General features: G+C 37.8%; 2 protein-coding genes across 4 annotated transcripts; both read left to right on the top strand.

The window, feature by feature from the left end:
- The first annotated feature begins 31 nt into the window (after window positions 1–31).
- SLU7 (SLU7 homolog, splicing factor) lies at window positions 32–17,795 on the top strand. Of its 3 annotated transcripts, XM_063665333.1 has the most exons (17): window positions 90–161; window positions 1,958–2,087; window positions 3,890–4,075; window positions 4,721–4,874; window positions 5,217–5,297; window positions 5,576–5,740; window positions 6,676–6,744; window positions 10,224–10,271; window positions 10,458–10,589; window positions 11,356–11,453; window positions 11,611–11,678; window positions 11,808–11,947; window positions 12,800–12,961; window positions 14,301–14,405; window positions 14,556–14,627; window positions 14,889–15,005; window positions 15,979–17,795. In XM_063665333.1, exons 2-17 carry the CDS (start codon window positions 2,050–2,052, stop codon window positions 16,156–16,158), a joined length of 1,815 nt encoding a protein of 604 aa, XP_063521403.1. In that variant the 5' UTR covers window positions 90–161; window positions 1,958–2,049; the 3' UTR covers window positions 16,159–17,795. The 3 variants fall into 3 exon arrangements, with proteins under 3 accessions (XP_054344346.1, XP_063521403.1, XP_054344345.1); XM_054488371.2 differs by lacking the exon at window positions 1,958–2,087 and having other exon boundaries at window positions 32–161; XM_054488370.2 differs by lacking the exon at window positions 1,958–2,087 and having other exon boundaries at window positions 102–592.
- A 1,536-nt stretch (window positions 17,796–19,331) lies between these two features.
- On the top strand, window positions 19,332–26,319 carry FAM200C (family with sequence similarity 200 member C). Its single transcript, XM_054489466.2, has 2 exons — window positions 19,332–19,802; window positions 23,925–26,319. Exon 2 carries the CDS (start codon window positions 23,974–23,976, stop codon window positions 25,756–25,758), a length of 1,785 nt encoding a protein of 594 aa, XP_054345441.1. The 5' UTR covers window positions 19,332–19,802; window positions 23,925–23,973; the 3' UTR covers window positions 25,759–26,319.
- The last annotated feature ends 695 nt before the right edge of the window (window positions 26,320–27,014 follow it).

Here is a 27,014-nt window from a genome sequence, read left to right as displayed (position 1 = left end):
CCGCTCCGCCCCGCTCCCCGCCAGGAAATTAGTGCGCATGTGCCGATCATCCGGAAGTTACCTCTGTGGCCGCCGGAATAAGGCGAAAACCCGGAAGTAAACATTACGAGATTGGCTTGGCTTCTGTCGGATGGACTCGGGGCCAGCTGCGGCGGGAGTGGGTAAGAAAATATTGCTAGAACTTGCGGGCGACGGGGAGTTGGGGAACCTGAGAAAGTAGGTCGAAGGCTCCTAATTACTGGATATGTCTTCACGGGGGTGATGAGCCCTCAGGTGTTGAGGGAGCGAGGACGGGGGACCGAAAAGGAAGCCACTGTCTTGAGACCCATTCGTGGCACTCGTGCCCTGCCAGACCAGGCCTGCGTCTTCAGGGAAACAGTCGGGATAACTATGAGAGTGTCGCCTTTGTGGCGGTGGCCTCGAAGACTTTGAGCAACCACGGGCTGCGAGCAGGGAAAGCTGCTTCCAGTACCCAAGTTGACAGACTGTATTTCCTCGCCTGAAAAATTTACTTGAGCTTCAGTTTTTCCTGTTAAGTCGAGATGATCCGACTTCAGTGGGGTATCATGAGGGTATAAATGAAAACATCTATGTAAGTAAAGCGCTAAACAGTGTCTTACGTAAGCCCTCAGTAAGTGGGAGCTATTACTGTTTTTAGTTGGAGAAAATAGGCCCCTCCACAGCGACGGAAACTAGTGAGTACAGCTTGGTGACTATAATACTTTATTCAGTTTTAGTTTTTAATATTTCAGGCCCAGAAGCCAATGTTCTGTGGACAAGTGTAACATACTGGTTTAGAGAACTGACTTTGGAGTCAGACAGACTTGTGTTTGAAGTCCTTATTTCTTACTACAATGTGTTCTTGGCTGAGGATCTTACCTCTCAGAACCTGTTTCTTCACTGTAAAATGGTGTTCATCAGACCTATGTACTGGGCTTGTTGTGAAGATTAGATGAGGTGATACACGGTAGGCTCGAGAAATGGTAGCTGTTTTAATAAAGATTAAATTTACCGTTGTTCTGCTTCTCTTCGCAGTATATTTAGGCCATCAGTTTATATGTTACACAAATATATTTGGAGGTTTTCTATAGGTCAGACATAGAAGAGCACACCTTTGAGAAGCATCGTAGACCCCCAGGCATTGAGCACTTTCCGCTGGGAAAGGGCTTGTGTAAAGGCCCAGTATCTACAGGGAGCACGGTGTGTTAGAGGAACTAGAGGAACTACAACAAGGTCTATGTAGCTAGTAGAGAAGGAAGCGGGGATAGTTGTAATGGTGAGGCTGGAGGGTAGGCAGGTGCCAGACCATGGTGGACCATGTAGTTGTGTTAAAAAGATGTCAGTTTTTAGAGTACGAATGATAAAATCCTTTGGAGCGTCACTTTTTTTTTTTTTTTTTTTTTTTTTTTTGAGACGTAGTCTAGCTCTGTCGCCCAGGCTGGAGTGCAGTGACTCCATATCAGCTCACTGCAACCTTGGCCTCCTGGGTTCAGGTGATTCTCCTGTCTCAGCCTCCCGAGTAGCTAGGATTACAGGTGCACGCCACCACGCCCGGCTGATTTTTTGTATTTTTATTAGAGATGGGGTTTCGCCAGGTTGGCCAGGCTGGTCTCAAACTCCTTACCTCAGGTGATCCGCCCGCCTCGGCCTCCCAAAGTGCTGGGATTACAGGTGTGAACCATCGCACCCAGCTGTCACTATTTATTATGATAGTTATTAGCCACTTGTGGTTATTGAGACTGGAAATGTGATTAATTTAAATAAGTGTGAAACCCATATCAACTTTTAAAGACAGAGTTGTTTTTTTTCTAATTCAAATTTGCAATTATAATATGTTGGATATATTACATTAAATAAAATCTTGTAAAAGTAATTTTAGCTGTTTATTTTTACTTTTTTAATGTGACTACTGGAAAACATAAAATTACATATGGGACTAGCATTGTATTTCTCTTAGATGGTGCTGTATTGAATTTTTGGACGGTACTGCATTGGAGGATTTTAAGCTTGGGCAGTAGGACATTGTATTAGTCTGTTTTCACATTGCCAATGAAGACATACCCCAGACCGGGCAATTTACAAAAGAAGTAAGTTTGTTGAACTTAACAGTTCCACGTGGCTGGGGAGGCCTCACAAACGTGGTGAAAGGTACCTCTCACATGGTGGCGACAATAGAGAATGAGAGCCGAGCAAAACGGGTTTCCCTTTATCAAACCATGAGATCTCGTGAAACTTGTTCACTACCAGGAGAACAGTATGGGAGCAACTGCCGCCATGATTCAGTGATCTCTCACGCGGTCTCTCCCACAACACTTGGGAATTACAGGAGTACAATTCAGGATGAGATTTGGCTGGGGACACAGCCAAACCATGTCAGACATGATATGATCAGATTTGTGTTTTGAAAAATTAACACTGCAATGTGGAGAATTGATTGGAGGGAATCAGAAGAGTCCAGTAAGTAGGAAAAAGTAATAACTTACACTAGGGTGGTAGCAGTAAGAATGGAAAGAAGTAGATGCATTTGAATGATACTCAAAAGGTGAAAATAACGGTTCTTAGTGATGAGATAGATGTAGGGATAAGCTGAAGCACTTAATGTAAAGGGACGGATGGTGGTGTCTTTCATTAAGATAGGGAACAGTAGGAGATTAGATTTCAGAGGGAAGATCATGAGATTGAATTAAGATGTATTGAGTTTAAATGCCTCTGGCCTCTAAGTGGAGATGTCAAGTAAGCAATTGGATATATGTATCTGAAGCTCAGATAAAAAGTCTTGAATAGAAAAATACATTGTTCCTTTATTATTTTTTATTTTATAGAAAAATAAGTTGGAGAGCCAGCAGTGTTGTATTGTGACCATTGAAGCCTTGGAAGTAAATGAGCTTCTCCATTAGTGGGAGTTTAGAGTGGCTTAAAAGGTGCTGACTGAGCCTTGAGGAATCCAGCATTAAATAACTGGGCAAAATTTGATGACAAGAGAGGTACAAGAAAAACCAAGAGGGCCAGGCACGGTGGCTCACGCCTGTAATCCCAGCACTTTGAGAGGCCGAGGTGGGCAGATGGCCGGAGGTCAGGAGTTTGAGAGCAGCCTGGCCAGTGTGGTGAAATCCTGTCACTACAAAAAATACGAAAAAATTAGCTGGGCATGGTGGCAGGCACCTGTAATCGAGCTACTCGGGAGACTGAGGCAGGAGAATTGCTTGAACCTGGGAGGCGGAGGTTGCAGTGAGCTGAGATCCTGCCACTGCACTCCAGCCTGGGCAACAAAGCGAGATTCTGTCTCCAGAAAAAAAAAGAAAAAGAAAAACCAAGAGAATGTAGTGTCAGGGAAGTCAAGACATAATATATAAAAAGGGAAGGAACAGAGCTGAAAAATGTCCATTGGATTTAGCACAATGGTCCTTGATGACTTAATGATGTAACTCTTTTCTTTAGAATGGTAGGGAGTGGAGGGCTAAGTTAGAGTGAGCGAGGATGAAAGTAGAAGGTGAGGAAATGGAGGCAGTGAATATAGATAACTCTTGAGATGTTTGTTCTTGAAGGGGTACAGAGATAGGACCCTCTTTTCTCTCATTAAGAGTTACTGTGTTAGAAAAGTTTGAGACACATACACAGAAAGAGGGATTAAGGATATATATGAGAAAAGAGTCCTGTGAAATTTTAAATACACGTGTGTGTCTCTCTCCATTTGTAAATTGGAGTTGAGAAAGAAACAGTGCTAACAGTATATAGAGACCTTGAGGAGGGGGAAGAGACTCTTCCTTACACATACCATAGGAGGAAAAAAAACATATGAAACAGTATATATTATTAGGATGTATTTTTGGTAGTTTGAGTGAATTCATGAAGGCCTACTTTTTACTGTAAATTTGACTTCTTTTCCTAGAGGAGGCCAGATAACCATGTCAGCCACAGTTGTAGATGCAGTTAATGCTGCACCCCTATCGGGGTCCAAAGAAATGAGTTTGGAAGAACCAAAGAAGATGACCAGAGAGGACTGGAGAAAGAAGAAGGAGCTAGAAGAACAGCGAAAATTGGGCAATGCTCCTGCAGAAGTTGATGAAGAAGGAAAGTAAGTACTTAATTTTTTGTATGATCCGTTCATTCAGAATTCAAATTCATGTCTATGTCTACTTAGTTTATTAATTTTTCATCCTTTTCTTTGAGAGGAACCTCTCTTCATCATTTATGTCATTTTTGTTTTTAATTTTGGTTTAATAATGAAATCATGTTGAAGGGCTTATATTGAATAGCAACAGTCCTTTTTTACCCTTCCCACCCCTGGCCTGCTCTACAGAAGTGACTGCTGTTAAATCTATTTTGAGTTTTTCTGGTTGTTACCATCACATCTCTAGATAATAATACCTACACAATTATTTTAATTAATTGACTGTAGACATTATTTGAACCAAAACTTCTTGTGATAGAAGATTTAGATTACTAACACACATCTCTATTTTCCTTCCTCTCTTGTCCGCCTTCAGTTATATCACTATTCTTAGTTTCTTAGTTGGAAATATTTTCACTATAAAATAAATTACTTCTTTATTTTTAATTATTCTTTACTATAGTATAGAGATAGCAACCTTATTCTTTTTCCCCTACCACTGCAATATTTCTGTTCTTAGATTTTGTATAAGCTACCTTTGTAATTGTGATACTGATTATTTTCCAACTTTATCCTTAAATTTTTTTTTTTTTTTTACTTTTATTACAGAGACATCAACCCCCATATTCCTCAGTATATTTCTTCAGTGCCATGGTATATTGATCCTTCAAAAAGACCTACTTTAAAACACCAGAGACCACAACCAGAAAAACAAAAGCAGTTCAGCTCATCTGGAGAATGGTACAAGAGGGGTGTAAAAGAGGTATGTAGGCAACCTGTATACATCTTCATGGATATGGAGAGTTTAAGAACTTAATGTAAGAATTTTTAATGCAATACTATTTAAAGTAGAAACAGATAATAAAACCCTTTATCTGGTATTGAAATTCACAGCGCATTACTATTTTATCTTTGTATTTCTTTTATAAATTTTATACTCCTGAAGTCTTTAAACTTCCACATTTATAAATGTGTGGAGACTCTAACTCATTTTCCTTTTAACAAAGAAATCATTTCACTAGACAAAATAGTAATGACAGTCAAAGTTGTTTCTAACTTATGTGGTTAAGACATTTTCTTTGTTTTTCTTTATATATATTTATAGAATTCCATAATTACTAAGTACCGCAAAGGAGCATGTGAAAATTGTGGGGCCATGACACACAAAAAGAAAGACTGCTTTGAGGTAAGTTCACCTTTGAAAATTTTGAAAACCATTGTCAGAGTCTTTCTTTTTTCTTTGTCAGAGAGCTTACTTCTCTTTTTCTGAAATCACCTATATTTAGGTACAAGTTAAATAAAAATTAGTTTCAGTGGAATTGGTTCAACACCAACAAAATTTTCTACTGTAAGACTAACTGATAATTGAATAGATTGTAAAGTGCCCACTCTGTAAAAGTTGTATGAAGTTTTCCTTTGAGCCATAAGCACTTAGGAAAAGATTAAATCTTACTCTGTTTTTAGAGACCTAGGCGAGTTGGAGCCAAATTTACAGGTACTAATATAGCTCCAGATGAACATGTCCAGCCTCAACTGATGTTTGACTATGATGGGAAGAGGGATCGGTGGAATGGCTACAATCCAGAAGAACACATGAAAATTGTTGAAGAGTATGCCAAAGTTGATTTGGTGAGCAAAATTGCCTGCTTTCCTGGGGTTTTTAAAGAATTGTCCTTTTGCTGAATCTCTAGTAGCTCTACTTTTCAAATCTTGAAGCACATTAAAAATGGTAGCATTTTTATAATAGTAGTAGTACTACTGTATAGGCTACCTTTGTAATTGTAATATTGAGTAAAGGAAATAGTGTTCTAGCCATACTTGCCAGCAGTTTCTTCTTATTTGATTCTTATATTGTCTTTTACTCCCTGACTTAGGTAGCAAAAGATATTGGAAGCATGAAGACAGATGAGTGTCCAAAGCTTTTGGTTTTGTGAGGTTAGAAATGTATGGCCCCAAGCTCTAGCTTGCCCATGAACCTATTTTATAGTTGCCTCCCATAGCATTTGGGAGTAGTAGAAAGGGAATGGATAATTTGTTTCTGAAAATTTTATTTTATTTTAACCCACCTTCAGTTTTTACTGTTATGATTTGACCTATTCACCTTTATTCCTTTGAAGTCATAGTCACACTGCCTTTTTTTTTTTTTAATTAGAGGTATCATTTTAAAATTATAAGATTTCATATAAAAATCTGGATTTCATCTTTTCTTGAACATTGTAATATATGGTAACCCCATGCCTGCCTGGTAGGAGTCAGTCATCTAGAGTTCTGTGGCAACTGCTTGTTTTTGTCAGGGCTTGCTCCCTGCAATTTACTACTGATGCCATTTGGCTCAATTTACATTAATACCTAGTTCAAACACTGTATAACTCCTGCTCTTTATAGAGTAATAGGTCTAGGGCTACAAGGAATCCCAAAGAGATAGGTTTGTTCAGTGACCTTTTCTGAAGTAAATTAATTTAAAGTTATTCATTTTAAATATATAAAAATTTAGGTGGTGACTTGCATGTTGTAAGTAAAATTTAAATGTTTACTTTTTCTTTTTTTTTTTTTTTCTTTCAAAGGCAAAACGAACATTGAAAGCCCAGAAACTCCAAGAGGAATTAGCCTCAGGAAAATTAGTGGAACAGGCTGTAAGTAATGAAAATGATCAATAAAAAAAGTTTCATTTCTTTTAAACAAAGAAATGAAAATTGAAACAAGAATTCATTTTATAGCTCTTCAGTTAGAGAGGAAGAGAGACATGCTATTGGGAGAAAAATAAAACTGATACTTTGTATACAGTTCATAGAAATATAAATTGATGCAGTCAGTTTGGGAACAATATTGCCACTATTTATATTTAGACACACACAGACATACACTTAACTTTTTCAAATTAAATTATTAGATCTATCCATCCTAAAGAATTTTCTAGAGTTCAGAAAAATCTTTATGCATAAAGATACTACAGCATTTTTCACAATAGTAAAGAAATTGAAATAGCTTAAATGTCCAGGAACACGGAATTGGTTAAGTGCATCTGCATGGTATAACACTGTGTAGTTCTTAAAATGGCATTTCTCAAGACTTCATTAACAACACTGGTTAACACTTGTTATTTGAATAATATACGAAAAGATAGTATAATATTATCACACAGAAAAAAAGACCAGAACACTAGTTTTTATTTAACGTAGGATTTATGAATTTTTCTTTCTATCCTTTTTCTTTAGTATTTTCTGCATTTTCCACAATGAATATGTATTAGTTATATAACTGGGCAAAACATTTTTTATATGAATGAAAGGTCTATTGCAGCCAGTTTTTTTTTTCTTTTTTTAAAATCCTTGTCAATAGAGTAAATATATTATGCATATTCGAGTTGTCAAGTTTCTTTTTAACAAATCTAGGCACAAATAAATAGTAAACATTTATAGTTTTTTAGTTTAAATTTCTAAAAGGGACTCTAAACCATGTATAAGTAACAAAGCAAACAGAACTTGAAATAATTACCAAGTAAGCAGTTACCAAGTTACTAAGGTAACCTATCAGGCAAGTTAACAGCCTAAGTTACCAGATAGGTGTTTAAAATCCATCTCTGGCCGGGTGCGATGGCTTACACCTGTAAGCCCAGCACTTTGGGAGGCCGAGGCGGGTGGATCATCTGAGGTCAGGAGTTCGAGACTAGCCTGGCTAACATGGTGAAACCTAATCTTTACTAAAAATACAAAAATTAGCTGGGTGTGGTGGCGAGCACCTGTAGTCCCAGCTAGTCGGGAGAATCGCTTGAACCCAGGAGGCAGAGGTTGCAGTGAGCCGAGATCACGCCTCTGCACTCTAGCTTGGACGACAGAGTGAGACTCTATCTCAATAAATAAATAAATAAATAAAATGAAAACAAAATCTGTCTCAGCTCCATGAGAGATATACGCTCTTTTGAAAGGTGAATTTGCCTGCCGGGCGTGTTGGCTCATGCCTATAATCCCAGCACTTTGGGAGGCCGAGGCGGGCGGATCACGAGGTCAGGAGATTGAGACCATCCTGGCTAACACGGTGAAACTCCATCTGTACTAAAAAATACAAAAAATTAGCCAGGCGTGGTGGCGGGCACCTGTAGTCCCAGCTACTCGGGAGGCTGAAGCAGGAGAATGGCGTGAACCTGAGAGGCGGAGCTTGCAGTGAGCTGAGATCGCGCCACTGCACTCCAGCCTGGTCGACAGAGCAAGACTCCGTCTCAAAAAAACAAAAAAACAAGAAAAGTTAATTTGCCTCTCTGAACTGCAGTTTAGTATGTCTGAAATAGAAATGACAACACCTACCCCCAGGAAGTTTATATACATATCACATAGTAAACACTGGGTGATTAGTAGCTATTATTGTTGTGGTTATTTTTATTTATTACTAACTTTGGGAAAAGAAAAAGGGCCTGTTTCTTTTGTTCTAATATATTCTCTGTTGTTTGTTGTAAACATAGTGTAATTTATTTCCCCAGTAAAGATACTTCATGTATGTAAGGGGCTAATGATTTTTGCCCACTTGGATGCTTGGATATTAAGATGAACCACATATAGTAGATTTAGAGACTTAGTTGTCACTATAGAAATGTATGTAAATGTCTTTGGTGAACTAGAAAATAGTGGTAACTCAAAAAAATTATTTTTTACAAAATATATTTCTGATTTTGAAAGTAACACATATTAAGTGAAAAAAATTAGAACATTACATAAAAAACAAAATATCCCCTGTGTTAATTATGAACATTTTGAAGTAGGCCTTTCCAGGTCTCTCTTGTCCACATATACCTGTTCATGTGTGCTAGAATACAAAATGTTTCTTACATGAATCCATCTTTATATATTCATTTGTTACCTTCTTTTTTAATTTAACAACATAGAGTACAGTGAGAACGTGTTTTCTGTCTATATTTATAGACCTATAGCATCATTTATTTTTGTATGAATTCACATGGCTCAAAAATTAAAACAATTTAAGAAGATGCATAGTGAAGTCTCTCCACCCCTGTTTCTATCCACCCTAACACTAAACTTCCCCTCGCCCCAACTCTGTTGTGTATGTGTGTGGCTCCTTTCAGACTGTCTTGAATAAATACAAATACAAATATATACTCTTATCCCACCTTCCTCTCCCCTCCCTTTTTTTTAATCAAAAAAGTTAGGAAATGATACATACTTTTCTGCCCCTTGGGTAGAGTCACTTTTACTGGCTGTTCAGTGTTCCATGGAGTACAATAAATTATATAACCAGTGATCTATTAATTTGATTTTTTCCCAATGTTTTGAAAAAACATTGCACATATACAACACTCACATCACATTCTTACACATCTTTATATAATTGACATGATACTAGGATAACCTTCTAGAAGTGTATTTCAGTGAGTTTGTATTTCTAAAATTTTTATGACATATCACTTAGCCATCATTCAGAAAAGCTATGCAGATTTATGCTTCTATCTATATAGTATATATACATACACGTGTTTCTACATCTCCTCACTAATGCTATAATGTATTCTTTTTTCTTTTTAAGTATTTTTAATCTTTGAAGCCTTTATGAAGGGACATGATGAAATACCACGTTAGTATAGGCGTTCTGTGGAGTTAGAAAGTATTCTGACCAATTGCTAGCAAAGAAAAGTGTATCCTTGTGACAAGGAGTTTGGCCTCTCCTTAAATTACAATATTGTGTCACCTGTAGATTTTTTTCATTGCCCAAACTTCACTTTGGCTGTGAAGACATGAACCCAGTAATATTTTCTTTTTGGACTTACTAGGAAACTAGTAACGTTTAATGAATACAGTATGTCTGAAGACTAACACATTTAGAAATTAATATTTATTGGGTACTTTGGTCATCTTAATCTTTCTGTTACCATTTTGTGATTATAATCTTAATTAAAATTCTCTTGAAATTTGCTGGCTTTATAGACAGTCTAATAAAATTATTTACAATGGCACTCTTGTATTCAGAATTTTTGTGCTTATTACAACTGAGAAATGTGAGAGTTTGTTCAGTTAGAATTAAGTTTTATTATCTTAACTATTTTTTAAGTGTTAATTGGATTAAGTGGAATGAAATCATGAATTATTTTTCTTCTTTCATGATGCAGAATTCTCCAAAACACCAGTGGGGAGAAGAGGAACCAAATTCTCAGACGGTAATACATATTTGCTGTCTCTGAGTATATGTTAAATTTTTAAATTTCTGATGGCTAATAATAAATAACACTAATAATAGCTTTTAAAGAACAGAAGTAAATAAGGGTTTGGTTAAAGGGAAAGGGAAAAAAAAGAACTACATGCTGCTTTCTTCTTACTTTTTTTCCTTCCTCTCCCTCTTTTAGGAAAAAGATCATAATAGTGAAGATGAGGATGAAGATAAATATGCAGATGATATTGACATGCCTGGACAGAATTTTGACTCCAAGAGACGAATTACTGTCCGGAATCTCAGGATTCGAGAAGATATTGCAAAAGTAAGTCTTGTCAACTTAACATACATATTTGAAAAATACTTGTCTTCACATGCACACGTATGTTTATTGCGGCACTATTCACATTAGCAAAGACTTGGAACCAACCCAAATGTCCAACAATGATAGACTGGATTAAGAAAATGTGGCACATATACACCATGGAATGCTATGCAACCATAAAAAATGATGAGTTCATGTCCTTTGTAGGGACATGGATGAAATTGGAAATCATCATTCTCAGTAAACTGTCGCAAGGACGAAAAACCAAACACCGTATGTTCTCACTTATAGGTGGGAATTGAACAATGGGAACACATGGACACAGGAAGGGGAACATCACACACGGGACTGTTGTGGGGTGGGGGGAGGGGGGAGGGATAACATTAGGAGATATACCTAATGCTAAATGACGAGTTAATGGGTGCAGCACACCAGCATGGCACATGTATACATATGTAACAAACCTGCATGTTGTGCACATGTACCCTAAAACTTAAAGTATAATAATAATAATATAAATAAATAAATAAATGAAAAATACTTGTCTTCCCAGCATAAATTTTATCGACTCTGGGTAGCATATGGATAATATAGTCAGAGTCATTCTAAGATAAGGTTTCATTCTGTTTTTTCTCTTCACCTGTACCCCAGAAATGTATACACACATTTATTTAATTGATCATGTTCAACTCCTCCAACTAGTCTGCTGAAATCTTTTTGCTGTGAGTAAACATTAATTTATTCTTTAAATATTTTTTTCTTCTAGTATTTGAGGAATTTAGATCCAAATTCTGCCTACTATGATCCAAAAACTAGAGCAATGAGAGAGAATCCTTATGCCAATGCAGGAAAGAATCCAGATGAGTAAGTATCAAGTTAAATGTACAGATTTCAAGATGAGGGAAAGTTAATTGTTTTCTGACCTGACCATAGATGGTGTTCATTTTAATTCAGATTCAGTTTTATGAATTAATTTTCCTTAAATCAATCTCTGAAACATTTTCTTTATTTGTATTTACAGAGTGAGTTATGCTGGAGATAACTTTGTTAGGTACACAGGAGATACCATTTCAATGGCTCAGACACAGTGTAAGTGTTTCCTCTATGTCAAGGCATTTTATATTAGCTCATAAGACGTTTGGATTGTTTAAAGCTTGTTTTCAAGAAGCATACAGTAATGCAGCTGCCAACTTATTAAGATGTTTTGAATTACTCTAGTGTTTGCATGGGAAGCCTATGACAAGGGATCTGAAGTGCATCTACAGGCAGATCCTACAAAGCTAGAGCTGTTGTATAAGTCCTTCAAAGTCAAAAAAGAAGATTTCAAAGAACAGCAGAAAGAAAGCATCCTAGAAAAGGTAATTTTGACCAAAATGCTAAAGAAGAACTTCTGTTAAAGAGAAGTTACTAGTTAATAAGCATTAGTTTTACATTTGGAAAATAATGCAAAGAGAGCCCTCTTAATCCATGAAGAATAGTCCTTTTCTTCCTTTCTCTTAGTCAGATGGTATACAATTTTATATGAGCTTTTGCAGCAAAACAAGCTACCTCAAATCTTAGTAGCTTAAAATAAACATTTATTATTTCTCACAGTTGGCCAAGTGTCCTGGTCTGGGCTTGCTCAGCTGAGGTTAGATGATGAACTAAGATGGCCTCACTCTCGTGTTTAGCAGTTAACAGGCTAATTGTCCTAAGGGGACCTCTTCTGGGACAGCTCATCTCCACCCCATGTGGTCTTTCATCCTCTAGTAGGGTAGCGCAGCTTTTTAAAATGGCATTCTCAGAGTTCTAGAGAGTGGCAGCAAAAAGTGTGCTGTGGTACATAAGTGCCTTTGCTTGCATCACATTTGCCAACTTCCCATTGGTCAAAGCAAGTAACATGGCCAGGCCCAGATTCAAGGGATAGAGAAAGACTTTGTCTCTTGATGGGAAGAAAAGCAAAGCCCTGTGGCAAAAGGGCATGTATACAAGGATAAGAGGAATTTATGGCCATCTTGTAACTTACTGTACTCAACAGATGGATAGCAACTGAGACATCTTCTATTTGCCTCAGAAAAAATTTGTGACTTTTTTTTTTCCTATTGTGCTTTCTATAACAAAACCCAGTAAAGAATGTTCCCTTTCTTTCTGATTAGAAATAAATGTTTTCTGGAAATTTAAATGCAAATCAGGTTGTAAAATGTATTGAATAATGTCCAATGTCCTTTTAGTATGGTGGCCAAGAACATTTGGATGCCCCTCCAGCTGAATTGCTTTTAGCCCAGACTGAAGACTATGTGGAGTACTCAAGACATGGGACAGTCATCAAAGGACAGGAGCGGGCTGTTGCCTGCTCTAAGTATGAGGAGGATGTGAAGATCCACAATCACACAGTATGTGCTAAACTGGAACAGTTTTGTGTCCTTGTTGGTTTTGCTCTGTATTGCTTTTTTCCACTACAACTTTATTAGCTAACCATTTGTATGCTCTATGCTTTAAAAAAAAAATTTTTTTAACTCTGTTTCATGGAATTTTTTCAAAAATAGAAAAATTTTGAAGGAATACTATGTTCATCTATATACCCATCATCTAAATTCTGAAATTTTTAACATATTGCCTTATATGCTTTGTCTAGTTGTTTGTGTGCATATGCACACTCTTTTACATATATATGTAAAATACACATATATACACACGTATAGTTTATGTATACATTTATTTGACTGAAACATTTGGAAATTATATGTATCATGACATTTTATCCATAAACGCTGTATCACATATCTCCTTAAAATGAGAATTCTCTTCTATATAACCACATCGACATTATTGCACTTTAGAAAATTAACATTAATTCTATATCACCTAATATCTAGTCATTAATCACATTTTCCAAAATATACAGAAAAATGCCTTTAACACCTATTTTTTTGTTTTAGTTAGAATTCATTTCAAATTTCTTTTGATCATTATTTGGTTATTATATCTCTTTTCTAGAGTGCATTTCTTCATTTTCATGACGGTGACCATTTAACAGAATAGGCCAATTAGTTTGTAAATTATCTCATATTCTGTATTGACTGGTTCCTAGTAGTGTTATATAACTTGTTTCTTTATCCCTGTATGTTTTATAAATAGGAATTTAGGTCTAACAGCTTGATTGGATATGTTAAATATTTTGACAAGAATATTTAATAAGTTAATGTAGTATATTCATATTGCATTGTAAACATCATAAAGCATATATTGTCCTTTGCTGTTCTCTTGAAGTAACCAAACTACAATTGTCTCTCTTAGTTGAGGGTCAAAAACCTAACTCCCTATAGGAGCCAGACCAGTGATCATACATGAGTGAAGTGAGCCAGGCAAATTGTACAAACTGGAGAACACAAGCCCTATCTAATGGGGCATCCACTGTTCAGCAACAGCTGATTATTGCCAAGTGGTTATACAGGCCCGGAATTTCCCACTCCTACATTTTTCAAGAGAAGTCAGATATCCTAAATTTTTTTATAGGCTTTTGGGAATAGAATTAAGAGTTTTGTAACTACAGGTCCTGCTTCTCACACTTCAGGTCAGACTACCTTCTCCCTGTTAGCCAGCCTTGAATCCCCATAATTTTTCTCCCAAATTACCTTTAACAGGCTGTATTATTTTATACTCCTATCAACAGTATACAGAAGTTTCTAATTTCAGCTTTCTTTTTAAGCTTTTTAATTTCTCTCTCTGCAGCATATCTGGGGATCGTACTGGAAAGAAGGCCGATGGGGATACAAATGCTGTCACTCTTTTTTCAAGTATTCCTATTGTACTGGAGAAGCTGGGAAGGAGATTGTTGTAAGTAATTGTCTTTGGTTCTTAAAGGTATAAAACAACCGAAGCTCCTAAGTCAAACTAAAACATATTGTCTCATGTTTCAAATTTTAACTTGTTCTTAGATGATTAGTAACTATGACACTCAACTCAAATTACATGTATTTCCCACAGAACTCTGATGAATGTATTATAAATGATATAACTGGGGAAGAATCTGTGAAAAAACCTCAAACCCTCATGGAGGTAAGTTGATAATCATTTGTCCTGAATTTTTAAGTCCTGGAGGGAGGGCTTTAAAACCTGCACCTGAGTTTTTTGTTTTTTTTTTTTTCTTTTGAAACAGAATCTTATTCTGTCGGCCAGGCTCAAGTGCAGTGCACGGTCTGGGCCCACTGCAACTTCCGCCTTCTGGGTTCAAGTGATTCTTGTGCCTCAGCCTCCCAAGTAGTGCACCCGAGCTTTGTTTTCACATTAATAACACTGCATTTCAATCCTCCCTTTCAGCTGCATCAAGAAAAACTGAAAGAGGAAAAGAAGAAGAAGAAAAAGAAAAAGAAGAAGCATCGAAAGAGCAGTTCAGATAGTGATGATGAAGAAAAGAAGCATGAAAAATTGAAAAAGGTAATTTGTGAAGTCTAAATAGTAAAAGTGACAAGTAACAGTATTCTTTGTTTTTTGGGTTGTTTTTATTTTTTTGAGACAGGGTCTTGCTCTGTTGCCCAGGCTGGAGTGCAGTGGCGCGACCTCAGCTCACTGCAACCTCTGCCTCATAGGCTCAAGCAATTCTTCTGCCTCAGTGTCCCAAGTAGCTGGGATTACAGACACATGCCCCCATGCCCAGCTAATTTCTGTATTTTTTTATAGAGCCAGGATTTCACCATGTTGCCCAGTCTGGTCTCAAACTTCTGAGCTCAGGTGAACCGCCCACCTCATCCTCCCAAAGTGCTGGAATTGCAGGCGTGAGCCACCGCCCTTGGCCAGTATTATTTGTAAAGGCCTTTATTTGTAATGGCCTATGATCTAGTCCTGTCTCCAAATGCATTTTTACAATGATGAAACAAGCCTAGAGTCTGAGTGATTTGCTCAAGTTATATTAATGGAGATATTGTGAGGTGTAGGTATTGCCTTCTTGGAGTATTTAGTAATTATGACTAATGGACAGAAGAAATGTGCATTATAAAGCATTTTAGAGTTATAGGCATGTTGACCAGAAAGAATTGCCTTCTAGCTCCATAATTTGTAAGTTTCGACAAGTCCTTGAGAAAAGTCAGAATTGTAGTCTCTATCAGAAGCATCATTTGTGAGCTTGTATAAGTAAAGTGAACCTCATTTAATTTTTGTTATTAAATAAAATTTCTTCAACATTTATTTAAAATGTTATAAAATGTTTTGTGCTCTGTAAAAATATCGTATAAGCCAAATAGTGATTAGTTGTAGCTTGACAGTAGAAGGGCTGACTCCAAAGCTCTTTCAGGCAATCTGTGTTTTTGATAGAGCAGTTCATATTCAGTGGGGTCTGTTGGTACTCTGCCACTTTTGAAGAAAAGACATCTGATGTAGAGCTGTGATACGCATTTTATTCCTCTCACTATAGGCACTGAACGCAGAGGAGGCCCGCCTTCTTCATGTCAAGGAGACCATGCAGATTGATGAGAGGAAGCGGCCTTACAATAGCATGTATGAAACTCGGGAACCTACTGAAGAGGAAATGGAGGCATATAGAATGAAACGTCAGAGGCCAGATGACCCCATGGCCTCTTTCCTTGGACAGTAGTAACTAGTCAGAAGACCATCCAAGATAGATGCAGCTGATACATTCTTTTTAGCTTCATATTGATGATTGTAGATAGAAAAATCCTTGTTTATTCTTCTTGCTGCCTGGCTTTAATAAATATTTCAGATGCCTCACAGTAAGTTCACTCCTTTCCATACTGAAGAAACAGAAAAGAAGAAGAGGCACATGAAGTGTGCTTTTGGGAATAGAATTTAAAATTGGATTAAGATTTTATTTCCAGTTTGTTTTTTTTTTTTTGAGACGGAGTCTCGCTCTGTCGCCCAGGCTGGAGTGCAGTGGCGCGATCTCGGCTCACTGCAAGCTCCGCCTCCCAGGTTCACACCATTCTCCTGCCTCAGCCTCCCTAGTAGTTGGGACTACAGGCGCCCGCCACCATGCCTGGCTAATTTTTTGTATTTTTAGTAGAGACAGGGTTTCATCGTGTTAGCCAGGATGGTCGATCTTCTGACCTCGTGATCCGCCCACCTTGGCCTCCCAAAGTGCTGAGATTACAGGCATGAGCCACTGCGCCCAGCCTATTACCAGTTTTACGTGAGTCATGTGTAAAAAGGCCTTGGCTCTCTACCTATTAAGAATGTCTCTTTCTCTACATTTATTAAGCTTCAAATTTTATTGCTTCGATTTTTGTGGCCCTATATTTGGTATTAGCACACCTTGGTTTTGAGAAAAAAAACAGGGCTTTGTTTTTTTTAAAATAATTACTAGCAACTCTGTGACTACATTTATTTTTATTTTTTATTTTTTTTAGAGATAGGATCTTGCTATGTTGCCCAGGCTAGAGAGCAGTGGCTTTTCACAGACACAGTCATAATGCCCTGCAGTCTTGGGCTTAAGCGATTTTCTCTCCTTGGCCTCTGGAGTAGACTAAATGTGTTAGGTGTTAGTCTTTGAATGGAAAACAACTATTTTCTCACCATTTGGTCAATATTGACTGATCAGTAGTAGGTCTTTTACCATTCTGGACATAGGTCTAGATGTAGAAATCCTTTCCTTTATCATAGAGGATATGGTTTACGTTACCGTTTGTTTTCATTGTGATTGCCCCTATGTAAAAATCATGAATATTAGATTTTTTAAATTGTAGAATATCCTAATATTTATAGCCAGCAGCTGTTACTTTGTAAAATTTGCAAAAAAACAAAACCTGAAGTTGGTTTATTGAAAGAATTATAAGGATAGCTTGTAGGGATATTAGTAATAGATTGCCATGATCCTGAAGCCTCTTCTCAGAACACTGTGAAGATAATACTGACAGAGTGGAATCAGTGAAAACAACCTAACAAAACCTCTGAATATCAACTTTTAACAGCCCACTGGCTTTTCTAAACTACCAAAAACCACCTGTAGGATACTGCATTAAGTCAGCATCTCAGAAATGGTGGTGTGAGTAACTGAGTCAAATTGTCAAATACTTTGGATATACATAGTGTCTAGCTTTAGATTGGTATGAAATTAAACACCAATGCAAATAGATTTAATTCTTATTTACTTTAAGAATGAAAAACAATGTTCATTTTCCTACCCAAACAGGGTGGTTCAACATAAAGGCTGATGTTGTGTCTGTTTTGTATTTTATCTTTTGTTAAAGATATATAAATGACAATACTTAACTGTGAGTGGTTTGTAGCATTATTTCTAATATTTGGCAGAAAAGTTGTTTATGGGACAGGGAGGGGAACCTGGATTAGATTCCGTGAGTTTAAGAAAATTTCGGCATCTTGTCACCTAACCTTTCTGGACCTCTTTCCCTCTTCTGTAAGGCCCGGTTTACTTAGATTTAGGAAGAATTCTGTAATATCCAGAATCATGTCTTCTGTTTTATTTTGGAAAAGTAATGCCTAGTCAGCCTGGCCAACATAGCAGAACCCCGTCTCTATGAAAAATATGAAAATTAGCTGGGCATGGTGGCACACGCCTATAATCCCAGCTACTCAGGAGGCTGAGGCATGAGAATTGCTTGAACCCGGGAGATAGAGGTTACAGTGAGCCGAGATTGCGCCACTGCACTCCAGCCTTGGCAACAGAATGAGACCCTGTCTCAAAAAAAAAAAAAAAAAGAAAAGAAAAACATAATGCCTACGACATTACTCAGATTGAGCTTTGATTTTATTATCTCAATAATAGTTGCCTTTGAGTGCAAGAATTATGTACTGTAATTGTCATAATGTTATCTTCTTCCTCAAAAGAACTTCACGGGGTAATGGATGATATATAAATTTTACAAAAAGCACATGGAATTAACTCCAGGTAATCTACACAAATCCTAACCGTTGGAGTCTGGACATGAAGCTAGCTGTCTCGGATTCTGAAGCCTACCCCTTTCTCTAGTATTGAAGGCCTAGTTTCTTGACCAACAAGGCTGGTCTTTAGCAGTTTCTTCCATACACAAAAAACTTCAGCAGCCCGTCAATATTTACCAGGCTCACCCTTAACACCTGAAAATGATGTATCTGGCCCACATTCGTTGACGCCCCACCACTACTCACACACACTAGTCTTATGGAATGCTTCTAACAAAATTGTACAAAAATGAGTAAACTCATTAAGTTCATAAGAATTCTGGAAAGACCCCCAAACAGGAAAGGGCTGTATTCCGGTTTCTTTCAACAACGTTTCCTAGTTTCTACTTGGGATTTTTCTCTAAAACCTCTCTAATATGGGTTTATTTCTTTGAAATCATGTTGTTGAAAGAATTTTAAATAAAAATCTTTCATCTGAGATGGATGATGATAACAGGGAAATTCATCCCCATACTCCCACTTACGGAAAGTGGGGGGATCACCTTGCATGGGCAACAGTACACAAGCTATGGAAGCTCATCCTCCACTGCTGAAATGTCTAATCTGAAATTACAATGAGCTTCCTTCTCTTTTTCTCTCATTTATTCCACATGGAACTTGGCAATTATCAAGCGTTTTATCTCCAAGCTCAAAGCCCGACACAATATAAAAGTTTCAGTGCTCTGCATGTTAAAAAGAACTATGTGGAGTTTACAGCCACTTCCATTCCTGAAATTGTACAGTTCATCCTCTCTGGCAGACACAATAAACAAACGATTTCTTGTTCCACGTACACAAGCTAAAAAAAAAAAAAAAAAATTGGGGAGGGCTAGCGCGCATGCTCAATACTCAAGCCAGCCAGCCCATCCCACAGCCCTTTGCTACTGCGCCTGCGTGTGGGAGACGCCTCTCCCAGTTTGCGGGCGGGAAGCACCCTGGAGAACCCGGATGGAACCAGGGCCTGGCTGAGGCGGAGGTTGTTGCGGATGCTTCTGTCTCCAGGCCTACCGCAGATTCCTGCTCGGGGGTCGGACCTGAGGATCCGCCGCCTCTACTGGTTCCGTCGGCCAGAGACTGGGCCCTAGGCTGAGCGGAGAGTGGGGCTGGCGCCTGAAACGGGCGCCTAAAAGAAGTCCGAGCATCCCATAGGCCTGCGCCTCAGGCTTGGAGACGGGCGGGCGGATACCGCGCTGAGTTTTTTTTCCTAGCGCTGGCGTTCTTATCTCACCCAGGAGGCTGTAAAAATCTCCGTCCTTAACAGTAACACCATCAGGCCCTATCAGTTAAGAGCTGCTTGTTATTTGCATGCATTCTTATAATTAAACCTCCCAACAACCCTGTAAGGTAGGTACTGTTATCCCCTCTGGAGGAGCTGAGGCTTGGAAAGGTCCCAGCCTGTAAGTGACAAAGCCACGATCCCAGGTGTTTGCCCCTGGAGCGTCTGCCCAGCCACCAAGTTCCTGCCCCCATTCTCCTGGCTATTGATTTTAACTGTAAAATGTAATGGTTAAATGCTCTGCCTCCCCAAACACCTGTGCCTATCATGATCTTGCATACGCAGTGGCTAGATAGAAGTTGAATTGTATTTGGTTTGGAGTTTTAGGTTTACAACTGCACTTTGGTGTTTTCACTGCTGGAATATATGTATATTAGTATTCCCTAAATATTTGTTTTGCGAGTGTTCACTTTTAACTGATTTTTCTCAGTTGTAATACTTTTTCATATCCACCCTTCATAAACTTGCAAAAACATTTTACTTTGTTATATCAGATCTTTCATTAAGCATCTGAAGATAATCTCTCAAAAGAATCGTTCTTAAAATGAGTGATATCTATCTTAAGATAATGCATTTTATCTTTTTATTATGGAAAGTTTCCAAAATACATTAAAATAGAACGGTGTAATGATGTGTACCCATCATCCAGCTTCAAGAGTTACCAACCTAAGGCCAGTCATTTCTTTTATCTCCACCCCGCTTTGTGCATGTTTGTGAGTGTGCTAAAGTACAGTATTTCAAAGGAATCCCAGACATTTTATTTCACTTGTAAATAATTGTATCTAACAAATGAGGACTTTTTAAAAACACAATCACAATACCATTATCATGCCTGTTTAACAATATCTCCTTATCATGATGATGCTTTTTAATGTTTACGTTTTTTAGGATATTGTAATTCCTAAATACCACCAAAGCGCAAGTGCAAATTGTGAGGTTCTAAAACACAAGCCTCTTGGGCAGTAAGTTCATCTTTGAGGCCCTTGAAAATTCTTGCCACCTGTTCTCCCTTTTTGAGGGGGATGGAGAAGAATACTATAAATTGATTTTCCTAAAACTGTTCAAAACAGATAAATTTTTAATTAAAATATACTTGAGAGACATAGTCAAGGTGGATAGGAATGGACTCTTAACAGGTCTTGTGATGATTTCCAGTTTGTTTTGTTTTGTTTTTGAGACAGAGTCTCACTCTGTCACCCAGTCTGGAGAGTGCAGTGGCGTCATCTCGGCTCACTGCAACCTCCGCCTCCCAGATCAAGCGATTCTCCTGCATCAGCCTCTCCAGTAGCTGGGATTACAGGCGCCCATCACCATGCACAGCTAATTTTTGTATTTTTAGTAGAGACGAGGTTTCGCCAAGTTGGTGGGGCCAGTCTCAAACTCCTGACCTCAGGTGATCCGCCTTCCTCGGCCTCCCAAAGTGCTGGGATTATGGACATGAGCCACCGTGCCTGGCCTTTTTTTTGAGACAGAGTCTGGCCCTCTCACCTAGGCTGGAGTGCAGTGGCGTGATCTCAGCTCACTGCAACCTCTGCCCCCTGGGTTCAAGCGATTCTCCTGCCTCAGCCTCCCGAGTAGATGGGATTACAGGCATGCGCCACCACACCCAGCTAATTTTTGTATTTTTAGTAGAGACAGAGTTTCACTATGTTAGCCAGGCTGGTCTGGAACTCCTGACCTCAAGTGATCTGCCTGCCTTGGCTTCCCAAAGTGCTGGGATAACAGGCGTGAGCCACCGCACTGGGCCCCTCTTGTAATGATTTCTAATGTGACTAAAAACATTTTCCTTTATTCCCTCTTCCTCCCCAAATATTACATAAATATACATTAATAGAATACAGAAAAATAAGCATTTATGGTAATGTCATAATTTTATCGTCATTAATTAGAAGTGGTTCTAAGCAAAAGTAGCCATGTAGTCTCATTACTTGACAAAAGAAGTCTTAAGATCAGCTCTTTAAACTTCAGGTTGTCTTTTTTGATTGGCAGACATCCTCCAATTTAACAGGCTCATAACAACCTTGTAACAGCTCAGCTTATTTTATTGGAGTACACTTTACAACTAGTTCATCTTGGTAGATCCACTTGAAAGCCAGTGCTTTAAGTAGATATTCTTGGCTTGTGATTTTTCTTTTAATGGCCAGAGTGGGCATTCAGATTTAAATGTGTACCTGTTACTTTATTTCAGCCACATTCTCTGGCACAGAACTTTGGAAACTTTGGGGATCACCTACTTATCTTGGAGATAGAATGTTTTCTAAGGTATATTTGAGCCTACCTGTGGATTATGCCTTTACTCATTGCTAAAGAGAGAGAAAGAGAAAAGACATGGCTTTCATTTTAGGTTTCAACTTTCATAGGAGGCTGTCATCAACTCAGAAAACGTGGAAAATTTAAATATCTATTAAAGCATTGGGACCATTCACTTAGAAACCTAGAATATTTGTTAGCTAAGGATTGGTTTGAAGGATATGTTTTCATTCCCCTAAGTCTGACTACTTAACCAGGATGTGTTTCAGGATTGCCTGAACAACATTATTTCATATTCTTTTGTTCTGCTTCTGGAGAAGATGATGTATTAGTTCTAAGGTAGTGCAGGAACGTGTATATTTTGAAAGAGTTTCCCAGTGATTGTGATGTTATAGTATCTCTTGTCACAGATCACTGTTCTAGTTACTATTTATAAGAATTATCTAAAATACTTATTTACAATACAGATTCTAGGCCCCCACTCCATAGCTGGAGAAACAGAATCTCTATGGGTAGGGCCTTCTGCATCCTGTCTTTGGGTTAAACCAAACCTTAGGAATGCTGCTTATTTTGTGTATGTGCGTGTGTGTGTTCTTGACTGCTTTCCCTTAGAGGTATTTAGGTGGAAAAGCATCATGAAATTCGTTATTTTACTAAAGAGTGTTCTATGAGAGGGATTTTTCTGAAGTCTCGGTAACAAGAATAGTTGTGTTTCCCCTGAGCAAGTTGTTTTGCTTTTTTTTTTTTTTTTTTTTTTTTTCCCCAGAGACTTGCTCTGTTGCCCAGGCTGGAGTGCAGTGGCATGATCTTGGCTTAGTAGCTGGGACTACAGGCGTATGCCACCATGCCCAGCTAATTTTTTGTATTTTTAGTAGAGATGGGGTTTCACCATATTGCCCAGGCTGCTCTCGAACTCCTGAGCTTGGGCAATCCACTCACCTCAGCCTCCTAAAGTACTGGGATTACAGGCATGAGCTACCACGCCCGGCCATTTTGCTTTTTTATATGGACACTATGAATCATGGACTGATAGTGTGTTACACTTAGCAGCAAGGAAGCTCTGAGCCAATTTGTAGCCTACCTTTGCATCAAGGGTGGCCTAATCAGACTTAAAGACCTATTTGAAATTCTCTGCCTAAGTTGGAGTCAAAACTGCTCAAGGTTCAAATAATATTACAGACCTGTTTAATCTTTAACTATTAAAAAGAACTACCATGTTCTCACTCATAAATGGTAGCTAAATAATGTGTACACATGGAAGTGGATAATGGAGAGATGGGTAAAGGAGACTTGGAAGGGTGGGGTGGGAGGGAGTAGATGAGAAATAATGAGTACAATGTATGTTATTTGGGTGACGGATACCCTAAAAACCCTCACTTTGCCACTATGCAGTCTATGCATATAACAAAATTGCGCTTGTACCCCATAAATGTATACAATTATTTTAATCTTCATGTCAGAATCCACCCTTCCTTATTTAGTGAATTGCTCCTTTATTCAGTGATTCTTAACTGAGGGTATGCATACATCTTTGGGGCTGAATGGAAGAAGGTGGTAGTAGTGAGATGCCCTTTCTAGGGATACAAAATGTGCTAGATTTGTTTGTAACATACATTTGTTTGTAACATACATTATTGAAAACAAGTTAAGCCATAACTGTAATTCACCAATAAAGGACTTACAGGTGTTCATAACTTGTCTAAGCTCAAATCTCCCATATAAACTTGCTGGCAAATCATTTATTCCAGGGCATTAGCTATGAGTTGCTAGCTTTAAGTTGAACTATATCCTGTCATGGCTTACTTCGAATTGACATGCTGCAGGCTATAACTTGACATATACAAGATAGCATGTGATGACAGTATAGCATGTGATGTGGCTTTGTTTTAATTCAGTTAGCCACTGGTTTTTAATGTGTGGGTTATATTTTACTCCCAAAGCAAAATTCTGTGGCATCTCTGGAATACTACCTGAGAATTTTTGTGTGCCATGTCGAAGAAACGCAAATGGGATGATGACTATGTTCGCTACTGGTTCACCTGTACAACGGAAGTAGATGGAACTCAGCGCCCACAGTGTGTGTTGTGTAACTCAGTATTTTCAAATGCTGATCTCAGACCATCAAAACTGTCAGACCATTTTAACAGACAGCATGGTGGTGTAGCTGGGCATGATCTCAATAGCCTGAAGCATATGCCAACACCGTCTGATCAGAATGAAACCTTGAAAGCATTTGGAGTTGCATCTCATGAGGATACTTTATTACAAGCATCATATCAATTTGCGTATTTATGTGCCAAGGAGAAGAATCCTCATACAGTAGCTGAAAAGTTAGTGAAACCTTGTGCACTGGAAATAGCACAAATAGTTTTGGGACCAGATGCACAAAAGAAGCTTCAGCAGGTACCCTTATCAGATGACGTGATCCATTCTAGAATTCATGAAATGAGCCAAGATATCTTACAGCAAGTTCTAGAAGATATCAAAGCCAGTCCTCTTAAAGTGGGTATTCAGCTTGCTGAGACAACTGACATGGATGACTGCACTCAGCTAATGGCATTTGTGCGCTATATAAAAGAAAGAGAGATCGTAGAAGAATTTCTCTTCTGTGAACCATTGCAGCTATCCATGAAAGGAATAGATGTGTTCAATCTCTTCAGAGACTTCTTTCTGAAGCATAAGATAGCACTTGATGTATGTGGCTCTGTTTGTACTGATGGTGCCTCCTCTATGCTAGGAGAAAATTCCGAGTTTGTTGCCTACGTGAAAAAAGAGATACCTCATATCGTAGTCACACATTGTTTATTGAATCCTCATGCACTTGTCATAAAGACATTGCCTACAAAACTGAGGGATGCTCTGTTTACTGTGGTGAGGGTAATAAATTTCATCAAAGGGAGAGCTCCAAATCATCGCCTATTTCAGGCTTTCTTTGAAGAAATTGGCATAGAATATAGTGTCCTCCTTTTCCATACTGAAATGAGGTGGCTTTCCCGAGGCCAAATACTTAGTCACATTTTTGAAATGTATGAAGAAATAAATCAGTTTCTTCACCACAAAAGCAGTAATTTAGTTGATGGCTTTGAAAATAAAGAGTTTAAAATTCACCTAGCATACCTTGCAGATTTATTCAAACACTTAAATGAACTCAGTGCATCTATGCAAAGAACTGGGATGAACACAGTATCAGCTAGAGAGAAGTTATCTGCTTTTGTTAGGAAGTTTCCATTTTGGCAAAAACGAATTGAGAAAAGAAATTTTACCAATTTTCCTTTTCTTGAAGAAATAATTGTTTCAGATAATGAAGGCGTATTCATTGCAGCTGAAATAGCACTGCATCTGCAACAATTGAGCAACTTCTTCCATGGATATTTTTCCATTGGAGAGCTTAATGAGGCAAGTAAATGGATATTGGATCCATTTCTTTTTAATATCGATTTTGTTGATGATAGTTATTTAATGAAAAATGATCTTGCTGAATTACGAGCTAGTGGCCAAATCCTAATGGAATTTGAGACAATGAAGCTTGAGGATTTCTGGTGTGCCCAATTCACAGCGTTTCCAAACCTGGCAAAGACAGCTCTAGAAATCCTTATGCCATTTGCAACTACATACCTTTGTGAGTTGGGATTTTCATCACTTTTACATTTCAAAACAAAGTCCAGAAGCTGCTTTAATCTGAGTGATGATATCCGTGTGGCTATTTCAAAAAAAGTTCCTCGTTTCTCAGACATCATTGAACAAAAGCTACAGCTACAGCAGAAGTCACTGTAAGCTGATATACTTTTTTAATGAATAATTTTAATCTTAATATCATGTAAAATTAAGCTGTAATTCTGTCTCTTTCATATTTATGATATACTGAATTCTATGTCTAAAAAACTTAAGAACTTTAATTTTGAATGAGGCATGTGAAAATATGTTTTGAGAATAAAAACACAAACAGCAGAAAAGATTAAGTACTACTGCCTAGTTGCTATCATGAGATTTTCCTAATTCTAAGTATCTGTTTAACCTGTTTGTGTGGTATATGAAAAAGATACCTAAGCACTAGAACATCCAGCTAAATGGTGCAATAGGCTAGGAATTGAGCCAGGAGAAAAGAGAAGATATCCCAGAAGTCAAAAAGGCAAAATGACAGATAGAGTTCGCCCATCTTTGTTATGGAGAGGTTAATGAAATCAGAAGAGGATTATGAAATATAATGGGAAAAGGAATGATCTGGCTTATATAAGACTTATTTTTAAATATACTCTTTGGAGTTAGTCTCACAATGTCCATTCCCCTAGCTCCTGTGCTATGAATATCATATTAATAAATAGCCTAATATATTAATCACTGTTTGTCATCTTTAAATTACTTCAGAACTCCAAGTTATCAAGGCTGCTGATAAGGAGATTCCTGAGCCTTACCGTAGAGATTGTGATTAGCAGGTCTGTGATAAGGTCAAGGATCCTCATTTGTAACCAGCTTTCCAGACTGTTCTGATGGATTCTTGGATTCTTGGGTCCTCTGGGTTCAATTTTTCCTATACTTATTTTTCCTTTACCCTAATTTTGTCACTTATATTACATCTTATATGTATTTTTCTAAGTTCAAAATGTCAGAGTATAAATCATAAATAAATGGACATGAAATCAATGGAGTAATTCAAGACCATCAAAAAATTCCCCATGGGAATCTAACTTAGCACACTTTTTCTGGATGATAATTTGGCAAAATATTTTTAAATTTAAATAAATTTTCATTTATATTTTTAAACATTAATGTTTTATCAAAGTACTACATGCTCAAGGCTGGGAAAAAATGATATAGAGAGTCCTATAAGGAAAAACCACAATCCCCTTCCTGCCCAATTACCCGTTTCTTCTGTAATTTCTTGTGGTTCCATCCACATCTCTTATGTAATATGTTCATACCATGACATATAGCAGTTGTATCAGCTTTAAAAGTTATATATTGACTCCCCTAGATAATACGTAAGGATTTAATTTATAAAATATCCATCTCTTCTACTCTTCTCAATTTTT

Source organism: Pongo pygmaeus, chromosome 4 (assembly GCF_028885625.2).
Source record: "Pongo pygmaeus isolate AG05252 chromosome 4, NHGRI_mPonPyg2-v2.0_pri, whole genome shotgun sequence".
NCBI classification, from domain to species: domain Eukaryota; kingdom Metazoa; phylum Chordata; class Mammalia; order Primates; family Hominidae; genus Pongo; species Pongo pygmaeus.
This window is presented reverse-complemented; position numbering and strand designations above follow the sequence as displayed.